This window comes from Kwoniella shandongensis, chromosome 9 (genome assembly GCF_008629635.2).
Source record: "Kwoniella shandongensis chromosome 9, complete sequence".
NCBI lineage: Eukaryota > Fungi > Basidiomycota > Tremellomycetes > Tremellales > Cryptococcaceae > Kwoniella > Kwoniella shandongensis.
In genome coordinates, this window is record NC_089295.1 from 1,040,438 (window position 1) to 1,060,439 (window position 20,002).

A 20,002-nucleotide genomic window follows, 5' to 3' on the forward strand; every position below is an offset into this window, starting at 1 on the left:
ACTCCTCTGGTACCGCCACCATCATCACCTTTCAGGTCGAATATGATGATGTACAACCCGTACCAATGGGGAGGTATGATGGGTCATCCTGGGATGCCTTACAACCCTTATATGATGATGGGTGGACAACAGCAGCACCCTTCGGGAATGGTGGCGAATAACATGAACATGCCTGGGGGATATGCTCAATCCACTGCCCCGGCGGCTTCGGACCCTGGTTTGGGCATGAAGCCGTTTGATTCGTCAAAGATGAAGCAGGGTAGGATGGGTCACTACGGTTATTCCGAAGGGAGAGGTAAGTCGTTGCTTCGAACGAACAGTCAGTAAGGCTGACAGAGGAGCAGAACTGGCTGGTCCACCAGTCGGTCAGCTTCCAGCCGGTGTTCCACAACACCACACTATCAGTCCGATGACACAAGCACAATCACGACGAGGGGGCAGTGTAGCTGGGGGAGGTGCGCCCTCTTCCTCATACTATCAGGGAAGCAGCTCGATGGCAGCCTGGGGTGATCAGGGAGTCAGTCCCAGAGCTAGATACGATGGAGGTTGGTCCCCCTTTCTTACTCTGCCTCCTTCACGCTGGGACATGTAGTTGACAGACTTGCGTCTACTGGCTATGGACAAATGGGTCGATAGCCCCTTCAACAAGACAGATTCAAGCCGATCTCGATACCCCATACCCTCGATCAGCTGCGAATGAACCGACTTCGGGGTGGACACGATGGGGACCAGATGGCTCGGTAGTTACCAAGATTGACGGCAGGATGGGGGTGAACCATCCAAGGTTGCGAGAAGGCAGAGTTTGAGAAAGACAATACAAGGATTACTTGAATGTACATCGTCGGTATGATCTGTATGACCTAATGTACAAGTAGTAATATATTTGTTCCTTGGTGATATATGCAATGTATTGCTGTATAATTTATTCGCCAATCGTTATTTTCGAGGACTCGGTGTCCAGTTCATGCTTCGTTTCTCGGTCTTGCTCCCACTGCCCAATCCAGCCCAACCGGAGCCCTTCTCCATCACAGCACCTCGATTCCTTCCAGCAGTACTGAGTCCGCCTGAGTTTGTAATGGGACTCCTCCCCACACTTCGCTCCAGCAGTCTTCTTGCCGCCGGGGTCAGGCTGTCCGCTTGTCTCCGAGGCGTCGAGGGCGGTAGCATCTTGCCTGGCGTCTTTTCACCTCGAACTGATCGAGATCGATCCGCAGCTGATCGTAAGGCCGCAGTAAGAGTGGAACCTCCAGCTTTTGGCGTAAAACTCTTTGCTCGATCATTCATCGAACGACTGGCTTTGTCTGCTAGTTTCCTCCCGATCTCATCACGTCGTTTGTTCTCGGGCATCTTGAAAGAACGCGTCGAGTCTAGCGGATCATCATTTCCATCCAAGGCTCGAGGCGTGGCTAGCAGGGTACCCCAGGTGAGAAGGGATGGAAGGTCTTGCGGAGAAGGAGAGGGGTCGTTCGGAAGCAGTGGATAGTTGTTGATAGTCGGCATTTGCGGATCGCGATGATCTAAATATTAGCGAGTACCGCGATAATGCGAACTTACAAGGTGTTCCCCGGACAGCAGCGTCCACCCAACTTCGCGCAGGACTGCTTCCCCTTCTACTACCTTGACGACTCCCAGTCGGTTCCGGCTCTTCTTCAGGTAATCGAGTATTGCTGTGGTTGATCGTCGGAGGCATGACTGCCGTGTTCATGGTCTCACGAGGTTTTGGATAAGGATCGGTATTAGAATCCGCAGGGAACATGAGATTGTTTCGGGCCTAACAGGAGTCAGCAATCGCCATGCGATGAAATCTCTCACGACTTACTTTGTATCCCCACAGGTCTGCTCCACTTCCCCCTAAAGAAACGGTTTCTGCCTCTTGGTCACCCATGGCAGCTCGCTCGATCGCAGTCCTACTTTTTGAATCATCACTGCCTCTCCCGCGACCTTGATCAGCTCCACTGGTGACCTCGCGATGTGGCACAATCGTTCCATCCTCCTTTGATATCAAAGCTGTTGCAGGCAAACCAGCGTCGGTGAGTGCCTGCGTCAAAGGGTGCTTAGGAGGAAGAGCGATTTCTGTGACTGATGAAGTTGAAGTCGTCGATTGATTGCCGGATTTGACAAGGGCAGTAGACGCAGAAGCGTGCAAGATGACCGCCCCGCTCCCATTGTTCGCCTCGTCACCTGTGTCGTCCCTCGTGTCCTCGCCTTCGACTCCCTCGCCGTCCTTAACTGGTCCAGCCCCTATCAGCTTGATGTCTTTCCATGCTTCTCCATCTGGCCGATCTCTGCCTCCTTCTGCCAGTCCACCAATCAACCTTTTTCCTTCAGCATTCACGATCCAGTTTCCGGTAGTGGCCGCATCCAGAATCATCTTCCTCTTCTCTTCTCCTTCTATCCGTCTAGCCTGGGCCTTTTGTTCCGCCTCCCACGCCCAACCCCATCTCTCCTCCTTTTTACGTCTGTTCTCCTCGTCAACAATTTGCACGAAAGATGCGTTATCCTCTGAAGTGTAATTACGTTGGAAAGCGTCCAAACTGAGATCGTCTCGTACAGCCTGTTGTTTTCGTTTCTTCGGGCGAGACGGACCAGCTTCGTTGAGCCCCGGACCCGTACCATCCAACTCGTCATATTCGTCATGCCGTCGTCGAGTCGACGATTCTCCCATCGGCGTTTCCCACCCTCTTGCACCAACAGGTGTTCGAGTCGGTCTACTTCTTCCACCAGGTAATGAAATGTACGGCGTACCCATCATTGAAAGTTCAGTCCTTCTAGCTCTCTCAGCATCTGTATCGTCGACGCTACGTCGTCCATGTTCTTTTTCGTGGGCGAGAGCAGCGAGTTTCCGAATGGAGGCGGACAACAGTTCGGGGTCATTATCGGTAAGCGCGGTGAGGTAATCGTTTGTAGCATGCAGATGTGGGAGATTGGGGAAGAAGTCTCGAGTGATGATGTGAGACAAGGCATCGGTATATGTATCTTCCTGTATATGATGGTGTGATCAGCACAGACTGACTACCAGGGAGGTAAAAGGAGCAGGGGTAAACTCACATCCAGCACTTGCTGTTGGTATAAGCTCCGTTGACCAGATTTGGGTCCAGTAACCAGCCTAGGTGGTAGCCCGGTACGCGGTATCAGCGCGTTGGATTCCCCTGACATGTTTGTTGGGCGGCGATGTTTACTAGAAGAGATGAAGCAGGATATGGAGATGATGAAGCTGAAATGTATGTCAATTCCATGCATTTGGGTGGCAACCTCGATACATTAAGTGAGTGGTCGACATAAAGAATGCTAATCTTTCAGCTCGTCGCTGTCACTATAGATAACGCGCGGAAACCGTTACGCCACTGCTCATCATCATTTCCTTAAATCTCGCAATCGCACCCGTTGTATTGTACAACTGCAACATAGCACGATGTCCTCGAAGCGCATCGTACGAGTAGCTCTCCTGATCACTGACACTCCTGTAAGCCCAGCTTCCCTGAAGCACGTGTCCTCTGCTGAATCGTCTGCTTCATAGCTACCGGCTGTTGTCGCGGAGAACGGGACTTGTACGTGTCTTGTTAGCCGATAATAGATCAAGGACCGGCTGTCACGCATGCGCACCCCCATCCGCTGACTTGCGTTCGAGCAGATCTCGATATCTTCCGACGATGGTTATCCGAATCACTCGCTTCTTATCCGGACGAGTCTGTACGAGCGGGAACAGAACTTATAGTGGATGGATATGACGTTGTGGATAAGCAAGAATATCCTCCGTCAGCGAAGCTTGTCGATGGTGCTCCCGACGCATATGACTGTGTCATGATGACCGGATCGAGTGAGTACATGTTTCTACGCAAAGTCATCCATACACACGAATGATCGTCTCGTGTACACGATTCACTAACTGATGATGGTGGAAACATACAGAACATACCGCATTCGATACTTCCTCACCCTGGATTACCAAGTTGATTGAATACATCCGAACCATCGCCACCTCCCCAGAAAGACAACATCTGAAACTCGTTGGTATCTGCTTCGGACACCAGATCATCGCTCTCGCTCTCGGAGGGGAATGCGTTTCAGGGAAAGACGGCTGGGAAGTTGGTGTGTATGGGTGTGAATTGACGCAGGAGGGAAGATATTGGTGGACTGGTGATGTGCAAGGTCAAGGAGGTGATGATAAGGTCGTGAGTGTTCCTCAGTGTCTACGTGCTGAGTGGTAAACGAGGCTGACGTCCCGTGCACAGTATTTGGAACAAATGGTATGTTCCTACACGCTCGACTCCACTGACCCCCTATAGCACCGCGATATCGTACCTTCTCTACCGGCCGGATGTCAACTGCTCCTCAAGACACCCAAATGTCCCGTTCATTCCATGGTCAAGCTCCATCCAGCCTCCACATCTTCTAAACCCATTGCTCAGATTCTCACTGTACAAGGCCATCCAGAGTTTACGCCGTCCATTGTGTCGAAGATCGTCGATGCGAGATCGGCGATGGGCATATTTGATGAGAATGCAGCTGCCGAAGCTAGGAGACGGTTGGGAGGGAAAGACGGTTCAGGTGGTGAAGGGTTTGGTCGGATCGGTTGGGCCGTCTGGAGAGTTTTGTTGCAGGAGAGCACACCATAGACAACAATTAGAACATATATTGGTCGACACATCAACGTATGACCACACATGGGATAACCTTGCATTCAAAGTCCGTGAAAATTCGTCATATCATTTGTCTACCACTATATGAGAATATATATCTATTTATCATTACACTACCTCCAAGCAATCACCTAATCACATCGCAGTTTGGGCGCAGCCCTTTCTAGTCCAGAGACAACCAGTGCCTGTTTAATATCTATCACCGTCGTTCCGCCTGTGATGGTCGTCCCATCCTTGGTTGTACGGGTTCGAGTAACCTTGAGATGCCTGACCTCCTCTCTCCTCTATATCTCCATGATCCCACCTCGTCGCTCCGATGTCCTCTTCAGACTGATTGGATGCCGCTCGTCTCATGGTCGGAGGGGTGTATCCTATCGGAGGCTGGTTGTAAGCAGAGGGAGGGTAAGGTACACTGTCCACTACCTGGTCGAATGCTTGAGACTGTTCGTAATCAAGAAGGGGAGAGGACGCGACCGGATCCTCCAGGAGATTGGCTCGGTTTTTAGGGTAAGGTCGACTGGCTTTCCGTTGCGGTCGATAATCTTCAGCCCTGTGTGGTTGTTCCAAAAGATGATCCGTCGAGGGGTTGTCAAGGGGCAAGTCGACGTTCGATCCGAAAGCAGGCGGCGTCTCCAGTCCCATATCGGGGATGGGGTAATGTTTGTATGCTTCATCGGGACCAGGACTTGGCATCCTTGACGAGAATTCGCTCTTGCCCCCAAGCATGTCGGTTGACGTGATAGACCTGGCATCCCACTCGGCCTGATGTGCTTCGTCTCGTGGTCCGTCGCGAGATGGATCGTACTCCAAGTTTTCCTGCGACTCCCGTCAGCACATACAGTTCAGAGAAGACGCTCGTGCGACTCACCTCGCGGACAGCTTTGATGACCACACCATCGCGCTCGTGCTTCCCAGCAAACCAGGGATAAGCGCTGAGCACTTCTCTTGCAAGCGTTTCTTGACTCTTGTGCACCATTACTGTGTACAGCTTGTCATGTTGTAAGGCGGGGTGGAGGAATCGTTTTTCCATTTCCGAGTGTCTTGTCCTTTTCTCCGACATACTGTTGACCTTCTCTTGCTCAAACTCTTGAGGACTAGGCTCGTAGTATCGGAACTGTTGCTCAAACGTTCGCGAGAGGTAGATCTTGAAGCCGATGACTATGAGAACAGGTGGTGCAGCAGCGATGCAGTCGAGCCATTGCGAACGGATGAGACCGGTAGCTGTATTATGGATCAGTGTCGCGTCACGTTAAGAATTAGATGTACTCACTCAAAACCATGAGAAGTTGCATAAGGATACAGCTTGACAGTAGTCGGTTGACGTAAACGTTCCACATTCGCCCTCCACTTTCCGCACGAGAGATGTATACGTAGAGGAGTTGATATTTGTACTGTGGAACATCAGTCCCAAGACATATTGTATTGTCGATGCCCTACTCACGACGATGGAGGAGAACCAGAATACACAGCAAGCTCCAATTGCGACCAATGGTGCGAGTGGTGCGTAGATTAGACCGACTGTAGCAATGAACAGCAAGTTCACGATGACTACGAATTGATGTCAATATTGATCATATCATGATGGGACAACGCCCACTTACTGATAGCATATTCAAAGTAGCCAGGCTTTGTCATGTCTCTGATGTCTCGGGGAGTGTGAGAGAACATGAACCTCCGCAGCGACACCAAAGCAAGCTTGATCAATTGGATGAGTTCGAAGATGACCAAGAACCCTCGGAGTGGTAACCAAGTCAACCAATCTATAAGTAAACACCATCAGTTACTGTTCTGTATATCGATGGAGATCACTCACAAGTACTTTGCTGGACATATGTGCCTTGGATCTTGTCGGGAATATCCCTCAGACCCTTGAAGATAACAGAGGCGCTTTGATGTCTACCGATCTGAACGACGACCTGGGCGACCGCCGTGTACACGACTCCAAGCAACGAGAAGATTATCAAGTTAGAAACAATCATGAAGAAGAAGTATCGTGCGGTGACGGCTCGGTCGAGACGGGAACGGGTTGGCGCGCCTGTAAAGGACAGTCAGTCTCTATCGTTCCCACGTCTTAGGTCGCCGTCGACATACCTTGATAACGACTGATCTTTCGCATAATCAAAGGAAGAAGGTAACCGAAAACAGCGGAGACAACGGACGGCAAAACACCGGAGATCAAGGAGAACTGAGGACAACGATCAGCTTGTCACTTCAAAGCAGATCACCAATATGACTCACTGTCCAGTTACCCCATTGACCTGCATTCTGCCAGTCCCTCAAGAAACTGACATATACTGTCAATGCACTCAGATTCGCCAGAACGGAGACGACCAAGAGCTGAAGTGGTTGATTTTTTTAGCGACGTTCTTACGACTTTACCGGGCACACTCACGGGTAAAGTGTTGAAGAAGCAAGTGATTCCAATAAGAACGAATCCAAAAGTCCTTCGCGATGCAATCTCCGCCGGCTCCATGGGGATGTTCTGCCAAACGATGTCATGTGGCATTGGGGCGAGATGCAACTGAGCTCCAAAGAGTTCCTTGAGTTTGCCTTGGTGGGAACGGGCAATTCGATGTGCTTCTGCGATAGTCTTGAAAGTGACGAAACCTTTATAAAATAGAAATCACCTGTGTCAGTGTCCGTTTTACCTATCACTGCAGGTCTCGGCCTCACCATAGTTCTCCCCCTCTATACGGTTTACTGGCTTGTTCCCCTTTCTAGCATGACGTTCTTTCCTCAGCAACGAGTCGATGACCTGACGTTTGGCGTCGATTTTGTCTCGCAGGTACTTGATCTCCTTGGCATGGTAGTCGATGGCGTCCTACAGTACCAGAATCAGGTGAGGAGACACCACATGACGTACAAAGCTGACTTACCTTCTTCTCTCCTCCCATTCCAAGGAAACCGCCTTTTTGAATGCTAGGCCTGATTTTGGCTATCTGGTCTCCCTTTAAGTATTTGACAAGGTGTTCCTCAAGGGCTTTCACGGCGTCATTGTGATCTTTCACCATTTGGGGAAAGTCTTCTAGTCTTCGACCGATCGATGTGCAGTCAATCTCGGGACCTGCGTGTCGAAGATCAGTCTCTTGCAGCACGCGATTTAGAGATGCTACTCACCGATTTTGATGCCGTCGACTTTGAGCAGACCCATGAGGGCGAGAAGGCCTTGGTCACTTCGGTAGTCTTTCCTCACTTGAGTGACCTGCGAAACGTATGAGCACCATGTTTCCTGCATCACACGCTGCTGCACTTACCATCAACGTTCTCGAGTAGATCTTGCTCTGGTAAGCGGGTGACCTGAACCAACGTCTACGGAGCATGACCATTGCTCTCCAGTTGCGCCAGACTGTAGAAAAGATACGTTAGTACATGCGCCGCGCAAGGCATTGTCGATCGCGGTTTACTTACCGAAATACATGACGACAAAGTCTAATAAGAACGAAGGCCATCAGCTCTATCACTTGAATTGCAAGCAGAGATTGACTCACTAAACGCGTAACTCGCAGCAAGTGCCGGCCACATCCAACTACCCTTCACATTTTGGATAGTCAAGAGACTCAGAGCGTTTCTATCGCTACTCTTGACATATTTGATGTTGTAGATGATATTGACGACGAGTAGACCCGCGCTCAGGACGGAGATGATGGAGAAGATGCTGCGGAGCATTCTAAGGAATCGAAGAAAGGTTGTTGCATCAAGACCTAACGAGATCAAGCGTGAGCTTACCGTCACATGAAATTGGTGGGGGATATCGGAGCGCGAAGGTTATACAGAGATGATGACTTACCAATGTTCGCGATCATTTGTTCCTCCTTGAGATGGATGACGGGACTGAACCAGGCGAAGAATCCATTAGAGATAGCAGGTGGAGGAGGTTCATAGTCTGGGTCATCTGCAGGGTCGGCAGGACGAGGAAGTTGGTATTTGATCTGTGTCATATGAGCACGAGTAAGCTTTATCCTCGACTCTGCTTCTCCCTATGACACCACTGTGACAGAACTCACCTTTGGCGCATACACTTTCTTCTCTCTTGGTCTGAAGAACGAGAATGCTAATACTGTTGCTAGTGAAATACCAGTCATCAAGGCCACCTGTGAACCGACAGCTTTTACAGATACCTGCGAAAGAGTCGATTCGTAGGAGGCTACGAGGGACGAGACGGCTTCTTCGGCCATGGTGGTGGTGGTGTTGGGTGCCAAGGATGGCTATCGACGAATAGCGAGGGTCGTGACGATGTTTCTAGTACTGTAGTCGGAGGGGTGGTGTGGTCGGTTTGAACGATGATTGACTTTCTATCTGTCTAAATCTAGGTCGAACAGGTAATGACAGTTGTTGTGTGCGAGGAAGATCAAGAACAAAAGTGGTGTGATGATGTGACAAGCAGAAAAACAAAGAAAAAGACGGCGTGTCACTGTACGAGTATGATGTAACCAACTGGAAAAAAGGGGGCAGCTACGCTACGGGATACGCCAAGTCGAGTTTCAGCTTTTCTTTTTGACCGGCTATCTATCTACTTTTGTTGTTGGGGGGAGTGGAGCAGCTTGGTATGATACTAAGAAGACGAGACCCCATAAACAAAAATAGAATCGAGTGACAAAGTACGCAAGCTCGGTATCGGATACCGGGACAGATAATGAAAGGGGAATGGGGAGTCGTGTGAGTAGTATGGATGGGTGCAGTGCGGATGAATGAATTGAATGCATGCATCGTGGTGAGAACAATAATAATAATAAATCACTGCACCTTTGTGACACGCGTTTCGCGCGGGGTCGAATTCTAGAATTTGAACTCACCTCACCTTACCTCACAGTTGATATTCAGGGTAACTTGACAAATAATATAATGACACCCGAAAAAGCAGTGCTGCGACGCTTTGTGTCAAAGCCGTTGCCGTACAAGCAGATCACCTCTGCACCCTGGAATTCGAAACTTGAAACACAGCCCCCGCAGTGACAGTTAACAATGATCATCATTTGCTCCCATCAACTAACAACTCCTCGCTTGTCTATCCTATATGCTATGCATGAGGAGCATACCAGGTCTATAATGCTACACGCTGTTCTACTAACTTTTCTCTTCCATGTCCGCGTCACACGGTCATCATGCACTTTGAGGCTCAACACTCGGCACTGGACGTCTCGCAAGGTGTCTCCCTTCTCCTCCTCCTTCCGATACCTCCACATCCCCCACATCCCCTTCATCCTCCTCTTCCACTGATCCGGGTAATGTCTCAAACTCCCTAGCAGCTTCAATGTCCACTCCTCCTGGTCTATCACTGTTCTTCCTCTTGCGTCTCTGCGTGTTCCGTCGAGTATCAAGCCCTGATAGAATACAATGCGATCAGTCCGGTCATTACGGTTGATGGAGAGTGCACAGCACTCACTCGCGAGTTCCTATTGACCACCCACTGCATTGTAGTCACCTCTCAGACTACTGCTTCGGGCTCTGGTCCCACCAAACAAGCCATCCACCGAGTCTGCAATTCTGCCAAAGAAACCGGGCCTGCCTTGACCTGGCAGAGGTGATGGTTTGCGAGACAGTGGGAGCGTGGAACTGTCGGACCCTCTACGTCGGCTGCTTCCCATGAGTGATGAAGACTCGGACCCCTCATCATCATCGTCTCCACCAGATCCGTCTTCTTCGTCATCATCGTCGTCATCGACGATTTCTGATGGACCGATCAGCTTTGCTTCCTGTTACGATCGGTCCACTTACCGTCACCGAATAGAGCGTCCATCTCTTCCAATGGGACACCTCGAGTTTCGGGGTACACTGCGATATTCTGTCAGCCCATGTCACTCATGCTATCACTCAAGACACTCACGGAAATACACGAGCACGAATGACAGAGCGCAGAAGAACGCATGCATCGGATAGAGTCGCCATCCGATGAGTTCTTGGAAGATGGGTGTGGTAACACCAACCCACCAATTCTACAGTCAGTGGTCAGCAGAACGATACATGGATGTCAAGACAAGTGCATACCGAGAGCCAGTTCTGCGAAGTATTATATATCAGCACAGATATCATAGAGAATGCAGCCATACGCACAGTCGCAGTTGATAAAGAAACACCTTTCGCCCTGAACGCCAACGGCATGATCTCGGGAGGGTATAGCCTAAAAGTCGTCAGGTTCGTTCGATACCTATCCACAAGCGTCTCTCACCATGGAACCGGTCCCCAACTCATCCCGAATGCGGCATTGTAGATGACAACACAGATAACCACTGCTGACAGTCAGCCCATTGTCTTTGATGCAGCACCCCAGTACTCACCAGCATTAGGAGTGATGGCTTGATCGATATATATCCACCATCCTGTAGCGGTCAGCGCGATAGCCATTGCCACGGCACCACTGAGTAGGATAGGTCGACGACCAGCACGGTCCATAAGATACCACCTATTATACGTTAGCGGGGGTTCCAGCACAAGCAGAGGCCAACATACGGTGGCAGCGAACTCGCTGTATAGAATAGAGAGTTGATTCCGGTCATGAGAATGGCATCACGACCAATCCATCCGGCCTCTGGTAACGAATATTAGCTTGACGCTTCTTCACTTGTTATAACCGTACTCACGCTCGAAGACAAGGGCTAGAGTCGGTAGTCAGCAACCATCCCAAGCAGACTCACACACTACTCACGAGCGTAATACGAGATGACTGGATTCGGAAATCATGTCAATAAGTGTCCCCTGTAATTAAAACTCAGGTGTGCTCACCATTGATACCGTTCTGTGAAGTGTTACATCAGCCTTGTTCTCGGAGTCAAAGGTAATACGATGCTCACCAATTGCGCGAAGAGCTGACTGCTCATAGCAATCAGAACTCTTCCCTTGTATCTCCTCCACAAAGCCTTATAGCTCCTATCACCGACCGCGCGCTTTCAAGGGGAGTGAAGGTCAGCTCAACCCGAACCGACGTTGCACAAACAAGTACACCTACATCGGCCAACACAGCATCTCGAATCTCCTTGTATTCCAAGACAACCGAATCTGCATCTAACGCCTTTCCTTGGAAGTCCGCAATGACAGCCAAACCTTCCACTTCTTGATCGGTGTCGATCAGATATCTGCATGACCTCGCATGTTAGCGCAAGAGCTTGTTGGAGACAATTGTGACTGAACATACCGTGGTGATTCTGGAGTGATGAAACTGCCAACGAAGAGGACAAGACCTCCTATACACTGAACTGATAGAGGTAGACGCCATGACCAGTCACTTTGAAGGTATGAGCAAGCATAGTCGATCCACTGTTGTTTGGTGAGCACTGACATTATAGATAGGGAAGCAAAGACGTGTTGTTACTTACGACAGAGCAGGCGTAACCAATAATGTTCCCCGTGAATTCGACAGAACCAAGCAACCCTCGCTGTACCGTAAAAGTCAGCTTGAGTCTTAAATCGTCGTACAGACAGAGTGTAGCAGCTCACATGATCTGCAGGTGAGATTTCAGACTGGTAGATGGGCACGACCATACTCAACATGCCCACTCCGAAACCACTGATGACTCGTCCGACAACCATGACACCGTATCCTGTGCAGAACGTTTGCACAGCACCGCCGATAGTGAAGACGATAGCACCGGTTCGAAGGGTCATACGTCTTCCGTAGTTGTCGGCAAGATGAGCCGCGCCGAGGGATGTAACTGTGAAAGGTCGATAATGATCAGTCACATCCTGGTTCAACAGAAGTTTATCAGCTCACTAAAAGCTCCTATTTCCAGCACAGCGACCATACTGAGGGATAGCAAAGTCAGAAACGTTCTCCATACTGAGCAGACAATCAGTCCCGCGCTTACTTTCCTACCGCTGCATTACTCGGTTGATTGACTATCAGGATCATTAGTCAAAGTCACTAAGCAATAAAAAGACGCGAGGCTCACAATATGATCTGTGACAACAAAGACGTAGATCGATCATATCAGCTTAGCGTCTTCGTAGCCATCAATTTGGACTACGCACTTGAAGTATGGACCAGTGATGATACCTGCATGGAAAGTGAGTGTCTGACAACAACGCGACGGTATGATATGAACTCACCAGACATGACACTGCACAACCCATATCGCAACACTCCATTCGTCAGTCAATTCGCAGTTGTGTACTCTTCTGCATCTTGCTCACCCTTGATCATATCTATTATGATAATTACCATTAGCATCGATGCACCTCCTTTATGGCCATCACGCGACGGCAGACACTACCACTCACCCAAATAACCATACTCCTATACTCAAGAACGCCGACACGCTATACAACAAACTATGTCCTACGAGTTTCGACGAGGTCTTCCCGTGGACCAACGGGATGCCCGACTCCGACATGGTTGGCGGTATTGATCACGATGTAGTTATGTCGTGTGCTGCTGATTGGTATTTGACGTCCAGGCTTGGAGCAGCAGACCGTCCTTTTCGGGTATCTATGCTGTCACGTACTGAATGTGGACTACTCCTGTCCGAGTACAGTACAATAAGAGTGAGGTTGACTGACCGATCGAGCAGGTCGATGAATCCGTCAGTTGTGATATGGATGATTGACGCGAAATGGGGGTTTTAGTGCATCTATCTTTTGATTAACTTAGTTCTGAGTTGTCCGGTTGGTTTGTCCGACGTCGTAGGACATGTCCGTCGTTCTGTATCGTCATGCGTGTGGCATTTTTCAGGATTAAATACTTGGTGTTTCAGGGTGTGTAAAACTGCCCCGTAATTCACCCCATCGTTCTCCATACTTACTACTTCTTCACCTGCATATGCGAGTGTGGTCCAACGAACAAAGTCCAGTGTGCAGTGTTTTGTGTTACACAATGCATAGGCTATTGATTGTCACCAAAACTACCATGCTGTCTTAATGTATAATAATAATGTCCTATAGTCATACCAAGAAGAATAGAACGAAATTGTCCGAGGCCAGCGCTGAAAGGCTTTTCTACTACAGGGGTATATACTCAGACGAGAGCAGTGAGGACGCGAGGAGAGGAATGTGTAACACACGTCCCTTGGATACAAGTTACTATCCTACGGAAGAGTAACTCGCCAGACCAGAGCTTGATTGTCGAGGGTATGACCGTAAGCGTCCGAGTACGGTTGTCCGGCCTCGAAACCGTTGATGGTGATAAAGTCGTTGTCGGAGAAAGAGAACAGGAAATAGTCATTAGGATACTCTGGATCTTGGATCGATGCAAGAGCCTGTATACACGCATACACACAGACATTAGCTTAATTCACTCCTTGTTGAGAAGAGTAAAGACTCACACTTGATTCCCACTTGCTGTTGATTAGCGACACATCGAAAGCCCCATCATTGTGAAGACCGAATCTCTTCAATTGAGTGTCATCAATCATATCGATGAACTCGGTCGGAACGATTGCCCTGATATTCGAATCCAGTTTCCCTTTGAGTGAGACGGGGACCACTCCGTCAGTGTAGTCGGTGTTGACGATATCGGTCGCGCCGTCCAGATTGAAGAGGAGAAAGTCCTTGTGTTTCGATTCGGGATCGTCATCACCGTTACCTTTGCCATCTCGAGAGAGTACCAAGAATGTGTTGTCCGAGATCCAGATGAAGTCCGATTGCTTGAGAGCTTTGGCTTTACCGTTGGTAACAGGGAGCTCCAAGACGTACGCATGTTTGAGGGTAGGAGTACCGCTAACGTCGTAGACGTACAAACGGGTGAATCGACCTTCGCCGTTACTGTCCAAATCTTGTACGGTACCTGACTGGAGAAGAGCGTACAGAGTCTTCCCATCAGGTGATGCGGTAAGACCTTCGAATCCTTGGTTGGGCACTCTGCCAGTATCGGGATTATCCCCCTCGGCGTCGAACCAAAGCGAGCCGTTCCTGTAAGGAAGTACAGCCTCAGGGGGAACGATGGTGGAGAGAAGCGTTCCATCCGCAGAATACTTCCAGATATAGGGTCCATATTCGTCGCTAACCCAAAAGGTTCCATCGGCGTTCAGCACGAAACCCTCGGCGTCGGTTGAAATGCGGTCGTAAGATGCGCTAGCGATGGGCTGAATCGGGGTACTGTTTCGATAAGCGAGTGCGTCCAGACCAGTAGTTGGTGTGCCATCAGCTTCAAAATATCTCACGGTGCTCTCATAATTGAGCTGGAAGGTGGACTTGGCATCTTGGTATTGCAGCTTGGTGCTGTTGTAGTAGGGGTTGAGTGTGAACGAGATGGAATGGTGTCGAGCGATGAAGTCAGTAGTGGTAGCAGTATTGTGTCCACGATCAGGTTGCACGAGGATAGTACCAGTGTAGGAATCGTCTTGCTTCTCAAAAGACTTGAGAGCGATAGCGGAACCAATACCGCCGATGGTCTCACCGAAAGAGTCGACAGCGTCACCGGGGATGGCCCCGAATCCGACGAGACCCTTGTTGATGTATGTCTTGCCCGCGAAGGTCACATTGGTCTGATAAGCTGGGTTAGGCCCAATAGACGTAGAGGTGGCATTGGCAGTCGTGGTGGGTATGGCAGTCGTAGAGTTGGTAGGTGGCACTGTAGAGGTAGCGGTGGTAGAGACAGTGATTGAAGTGCCGTTGGTGGGGATGCTAGAAGGAGCGACAGTGGTGGCGTTGGCGGAGAAAGTGGCCGATGCCAAAGACGAGCTGCCAATGGTAGGCAAGACACTGCTGGCAGAGGCAGTAGTAGCGGGACCTGACGAGCTGGAGGTCAAAGTGGCGGAGACCGTGGTGGGAGGTGCACTTGATGGATAGATCGATTTGGTCACTGAGACGACAGTGGCCGACAACGAGCTGGATGAATGGGATCCCGCCGAAACAGTAGGAACTGATTCCGAGCTTGGAACAACCCCAGACGAGACAGCACTAGAATAGTATCCTGAGGATGGTACAGCGGGAGCCGAGCTCTGTTGAGGAGGAACAATGAAAGAGGAAGTGGCAGTGACACTGGGGATAGTGCTCGGTGTAGACGACGAGATGACAACGGCGGACGAGGAGACTGCCACTTCAGATGTGGTGATCGCGCCTCCAGGAACGCCAGCTGCGGTGGTGGTGTTGGGCACAGCCGGTCCAACGGATGACGAGGAAGTCACAGCAGACCCAACTTTGATGCAGAACTCTGTGAATCAAACTGTGTGTTATTCGCCGTTCTCTTGTACACTTCAGAAACATGACTTACCGGCAACAGCGTCCTCGAGTCCGAGTGCGGTAGCGAACGAGTCCACATCAAAGTTGTCCCTCGAGGGGAGCGTCACGTTATTGACACCGCCTTGAGGTTCAGGATACACATAGGTACAGACCTTGAGAGGAAGTTCGTCTGCAGAGATGTTTGGGAAGGACCAGTCGGCGTAGATGTGGGTTGGTACGCCGAGAATGTATCCTGCCCCGAGGTTGTAAATGGGTTGACTACCCCATCCGGCAAGAAGAGTGGCAGAAGTAGAAGTTGAGGGCTGAGCTCCGGTTGTTGTCAGCTTGTGACAAGAGTTCGTAGATTGATGCAACTTACAGTCTCAACGATGAGAGTGGTAAAGTTTGAAGAAGTGTAGAGAGTCAAGCTGTCCGAGCCTTCGAGGTAGACCGAAGTGCTAGCGAGAGTCTGCAGAGAGAGACCAGCATGAGTTTAGAACTCTGGATTTCAACGAGACAGAGGTACTTACGTTGCCGTAGGCGATAGTAGACCCATGTCCAAATTGACGACCTTCGATTACATGACGAGCAGTGATCTGGTGCGTTGACTTGGACTTGATCGGAGAAGCATCGACGAAAGGAGCGACTAAAAAGAGCGGACTGATGGTGAGGATAGTGGACCTCATCTTTGGGTACAGAGCCAAGAACAAGTGGTTCTTTCGGTCAGAAATCTCTTGAGGAGATGTGAAAAATCACGATATCTCCTTCGTATCCACCGTATTTATATTGTTTATTGTGAGGGTCTCTTGTTTACTTGTACATTGTCTGTTCTATTTACTTCCCGATACATCGCGGCATCTTCGGGTTAGCCATCGTGAAAGTACGGGGTTAGTATATGGGTTACCAAAAGCTGGATTTGAGCTATTTCTGGCTGTCTTCCCCTCATGGGCTGCAGAGGGAGAGAGAGAGGATGAGGGGGAGGAGGGAAGGAGTTCCTGAACATTCGGTTGGGCTCGGAGGAGGATCATCGTAAGGTATCGTCGACATAGGGTCCAAGTGAGTTCAAACATCAGCAACCATTTTAGACACGAATAGCCCTAAGATACCCCAGGTCAGCGTGGTATAACCCCAAGTTGTAAACCCCACGTTTATGGTTAATGAAGAACGTGCGTAACCCAGAGGCACGCCAAGTTGCTGTTCTGCACTAGTATTTCTGGGCTTTCGAAGGGTTGAACGCCGGAGCGGAGGATGTGACCAATCGGTGACTCCGAGAGCTCGGGCGAACACACAAGGTATCGGGTTGATCGAATGAAGTGGCCTGCGATCGAGGTTCATGGAAGATGTGATCAACTAACTGAATGTCCCGAGAGTCCGATCTACCACAGTAGTAGCGGCGCTCTGATCAGCGTGGTTCCTCCACCGGTCATTACCGTGTCAACCCGTTTTGCATGAGGTCTGAGAACGCATCGTGTTTCGACGTTGAGTATTAGTACAGCTACGATAGCGATGCAGATCATCTCCATATTGAAAGCGAACAAGCGCACACGACCGACCGTGTTGTTGTTGAATATATTACGTAAGTAAGACAGCCCTGCTCTGCCTTGACGATGGAACTTGACTTTCCATCCACTTCTTCTCTTCCACTCATCATATTCATCATCCTTCCCTCGATACAGCTATCGATACAGGTCAAAGATCACATCATACCAAGAACTAGCACCGAACCCGAAACATCATGGAAGCTGAACTCCAGACGTATCGCGATCAGCTCGCTTATGTCAATCTCTCTCTCGAATCTGATCCTTCAAACGATGATCTCCTCAAACTCAAGACTGAGCTGGTGGAGCTGATCGACCTCACTCAGTCGGCTCTTGGGGGAAGCGCTGCTGCGAAAGCTGAGCCGAGCAAGCCGAAGGGCAAAGCGAAGGAGACGCCGAATTGGCAAGAGCAGGGACAGTACAAGGCAGGGATGGATTGTATGGCGAAATACAAGGATGGTAAATGGTGAGTGTGCGGGAAAGCAGTCATCTAGCCTTGTGTCACAGGATCGAGATTGACGCACGCGCTTCTATCACTTGTATTGTAGGTATCCCGCACGTATCTCTGCCGTCGTTGGATCTCAAGAATCACCCTTATACACCATCACCTTCAAAGGTTACACATCTTCCACCAACGTCGCCATTTCTTCGCTCAAACCTCACGATCCATCAGCTCCCATTCCTCAACCACAAAAGAGAAAACCGGACGAGCTGACGGAAAAGGAGAAGGAGAAGAAGAAGAAGAAGGGAGAGAAATGGATGGAGTCGCAAAAGGCTAAAGCGGATGAAGTCAAGGATAAGAAGAATGCCTGGGAGAAGTTTGGAAAGAAAGCGCAAAAGAAGGGTATTCACATCTCTGGGTGAGTCTGATGTGGATGATAATTGAATATATCTAGAACGCTGAATGGTCTGGATATTGTAGTCTCGAGGGGAAGTCGGTATTCAGAACTCCTGATAATCCATTCGGTAGGTTGACCTCTTTTCCCAACAAGCGTTGATCTCCAGCTGACAGATACTACTCGCAGGCAAAGGTATGTTTCTTCGTCTCACATGAATAGACACTTGCTGACCTTTTTCGATCGTAGTCGGAGTCGTTGGATCAGGTCGAGGTGTGACCGAATACGAGCGGATGGGGAAACACAAGTTTGATGCCGACAAAGAGGAATAAGCTACTTCCACAACTGTCACTCAAGCTTATCTCTCACTTCTGTGTCTTCCAGCTGTATCGCATACGACTACCATATATTCTCGTCAGAGCGACCGAATTCATCCCGTACTTTCCTCGTATCATACCTTAATCCCCTGTGATCTGCGCTGAGTCAGCTTTACTTTTCTTCTCACCAGATCAAGACAATGCGGGCGCGTGTCATTGTTCTATCTGCGGTATGTCCCCATGCATTGCGTTGTGTTCATGCTATAGTACGTCATAACAGTCCGATTTACATACGCCTAGTTCAAATTTCCGGTACATACGAGTACAAGTATCTGACTAACCTGAGTAACATCCAGTTGACTACCGACAGGAACAAGCTGATCCTAAGTCGACTATAATTTGGCTGATCGGTCGTCATACGTACACTCTCTTCCCTGCAACATAATAGGCTTGTCGATCTTGCGTTGAGGCCAGTTGGAGTACGACCCAGCAGAACCATAGGATGAACGAGACTATGCAAAGACTAACAAACAACCCTTCAGTTGGATCTAACCATCAACCCCAAAAGCAACAAACTTACAAATAGCCCAAGATGTCTGGCTTGAGATCGAGACTCTTCTGTTGTTGGGATACTCCCCATATGGCGTTATCAAGACTTAACAATGTCCCCACACACAGGGTCAGCAAGATAGTGAGCAGCCTTGTCCACAATGGCGGTCTTCGCATTACAGTAACTATCGCGTCTCGTCTACGTTGGTCGTACAGACGATTACGTACTGCGTGTATGGCAAGCATGACGAGTGTGAGCAGCAAAGCGGCAAGAAGAACCGCAAGGATCAGATGAGCGAGGAGAAGGGAGGGAAGACTGTGCACTGGGGTAGGCCAGGGGTTGTCATAAAGGTATTTGTGGTAACTAAGCTCGACCATCGTGACAACAACTCAGCACCTTGTTCGAGCGAGGTCAGGAAGGGGGAACTACGATCGAGATAATACTCACCCAACATCTACATCATCGACCTTATATCCCTTAGAACCTATTTTATATCTCCTTCCTGTATCCACGAGCACGAACACTGAGAACTTCCAAATACCCGCCAAGAAAAGGATCGCACAAATCGAGGCGGGTATTACGAACAGCAAGAGAGCTTGAACGACCGGTCCTATGAAGGTCAACTTGCAGAACCGCAAGGGATTGATAGAAGTCGATGCTTGAGTTCGGGAATTGGTGTTGGACCGGTGAGATCGAGATCGGTTAGATGATTGATGATGACTTCGACTCCGAGAGGAAGAGGGGTGACGGTTGCTTCTACTCCGTCGACTGTCACTTGGCATGATGCGAATCTATCGTGTCCTGCACTGCTCCTCAATTTGCAAGTGACAAGATTGCAGGGATGGCATTAATCTGTACTATTATTTATTGTCACATCACATGCATATGTGTATGTCTACGTATATCATCTCTGACCCACTCTTTTGAGCAAATCACGGCTCAAGGGGTTTGCGAAAGGAAGGGATTGGGTGAAAGGATGGCTCAGCAGAGACGGTGGATATTCTGGGCATGTAAGAATCTATACACTTTGGAA

General features: G+C 49.6%; 7 protein-coding genes across 7 annotated transcripts; 3 read left to right on the plus strand and 4 right to left on the minus strand.

Annotated features, from left to right (window-relative positions):
* Positions 1 to 45: 45 nt before the first annotated feature.
* On the plus strand, positions 46 to 806 carry CI109_105300 (uncharacterized protein; the record flags this gene model as incomplete). The annotated part of the gene is made up of 3 exons (XM_032006127.2): positions 46 to 295; positions 345 to 545; positions 637 to 806. 3 exons carry the CDS (start codon positions 46 to 48, stop codon positions 804 to 806), a joined length of 621 nt encoding a protein of 206 aa, XP_031859521.2.
* Positions 807 to 936: 130 nt separating this feature from the next.
* Positions 937 to 3,156, minus strand: CI109_105301 (uncharacterized protein; the record flags this gene model as incomplete). The annotated part of the gene is made up of 4 exons (XM_065967644.1): positions 937 to 1,442; positions 1,555 to 1,771; positions 1,820 to 2,980; positions 3,049 to 3,156. 4 exons carry the CDS (start codon positions 3,154 to 3,156, stop codon positions 937 to 939), a joined length of 1,992 nt encoding a protein of 663 aa, XP_065823716.1.
* Positions 3,157 to 3,412: 256 nt separating this feature from the next.
* CI109_105302 (uncharacterized protein) lies at positions 3,413 to 4,616 on the plus strand (the record flags this gene model as incomplete). Its single annotated transcript, XM_065967645.1, has 6 exons — positions 3,413 to 3,463; positions 3,518 to 3,548; positions 3,632 to 3,817; positions 3,910 to 4,172; positions 4,233 to 4,247; positions 4,371 to 4,616. The coding sequence occupies 6 exons, from the start codon at positions 3,413 to 3,415 to the stop codon at positions 4,614 to 4,616; spliced, it is 792 nt and encodes a 263-aa protein (XP_065823717.1).
* A 213-nt stretch (positions 4,617 to 4,829) lies between these two features.
* Positions 4,830 to 8,815, minus strand: CI109_105303 (uncharacterized protein; the record flags this gene model as incomplete). The annotated part of the gene is made up of 17 exons (XM_032006130.1): positions 4,830 to 5,456; positions 5,509 to 5,861; positions 5,911 to 6,031; positions 6,082 to 6,188; positions 6,242 to 6,400; positions 6,454 to 6,675; positions 6,732 to 6,825; positions 6,879 to 6,977; positions 7,033 to 7,247; positions 7,314 to 7,461; positions 7,517 to 7,704; positions 7,758 to 7,842; positions 7,895 to 7,986; positions 8,049 to 8,069; positions 8,129 to 8,341; positions 8,428 to 8,569; positions 8,645 to 8,815. The coding sequence occupies 17 exons, from the start codon at positions 8,813 to 8,815 to the stop codon at positions 4,830 to 4,832; spliced, it is 3,057 nt and encodes a 1,018-aa protein (XP_031859524.1).
* A 925-nt stretch (positions 8,816 to 9,740) lies between these two features.
* On the minus strand, positions 9,741 to 12,964 carry CI109_105304 (uncharacterized protein; the record flags this gene model as incomplete). Its single annotated transcript, XM_065967646.1, has 22 exons — positions 9,741 to 9,961; positions 10,042 to 10,308; positions 10,356 to 10,412; positions 10,465 to 10,573; positions 10,626 to 10,637; positions 10,692 to 10,758; positions 10,807 to 10,867; positions 10,916 to 11,040; positions 11,088 to 11,166; positions 11,219 to 11,233; positions 11,284 to 11,301; positions 11,361 to 11,373; positions 11,429 to 11,521; positions 11,584 to 11,710; positions 11,770 to 11,891; positions 11,951 to 12,010; positions 12,072 to 12,286; positions 12,346 to 12,377; positions 12,440 to 12,470; positions 12,603 to 12,691; positions 12,765 to 12,776; positions 12,852 to 12,964. 22 exons carry the CDS (start codon positions 12,962 to 12,964, stop codon positions 9,741 to 9,743), a joined length of 1,938 nt encoding a protein of 645 aa, XP_065823718.1.
* Positions 12,965 to 13,654: 690 nt separating this feature from the next.
* Positions 13,655 to 16,414, minus strand: CI109_105305 (uncharacterized protein; the record flags this gene model as incomplete). The annotated part of the gene is made up of 5 exons (XM_032006132.1): positions 13,655 to 13,825; positions 13,892 to 15,720; positions 15,781 to 16,051; positions 16,108 to 16,197; positions 16,259 to 16,414. 5 exons carry the CDS (start codon positions 16,412 to 16,414, stop codon positions 13,655 to 13,657), a joined length of 2,517 nt encoding a protein of 838 aa, XP_031859526.1.
* Positions 16,415 to 17,463: 1,049 nt separating this feature from the next.
* CI109_105306 (uncharacterized protein) lies at positions 17,464 to 18,434 on the plus strand (the record flags this gene model as incomplete). The annotated part of the gene is made up of 5 exons (XM_032006133.1): positions 17,464 to 17,732; positions 17,815 to 18,126; positions 18,189 to 18,232; positions 18,292 to 18,297; positions 18,352 to 18,434. The coding sequence occupies 5 exons, from the start codon at positions 17,464 to 17,466 to the stop codon at positions 18,432 to 18,434; spliced, it is 714 nt and encodes a 237-aa protein (XP_031859527.1).
* Positions 18,435 to 20,002: the final 1,568 nt, after the last annotated feature.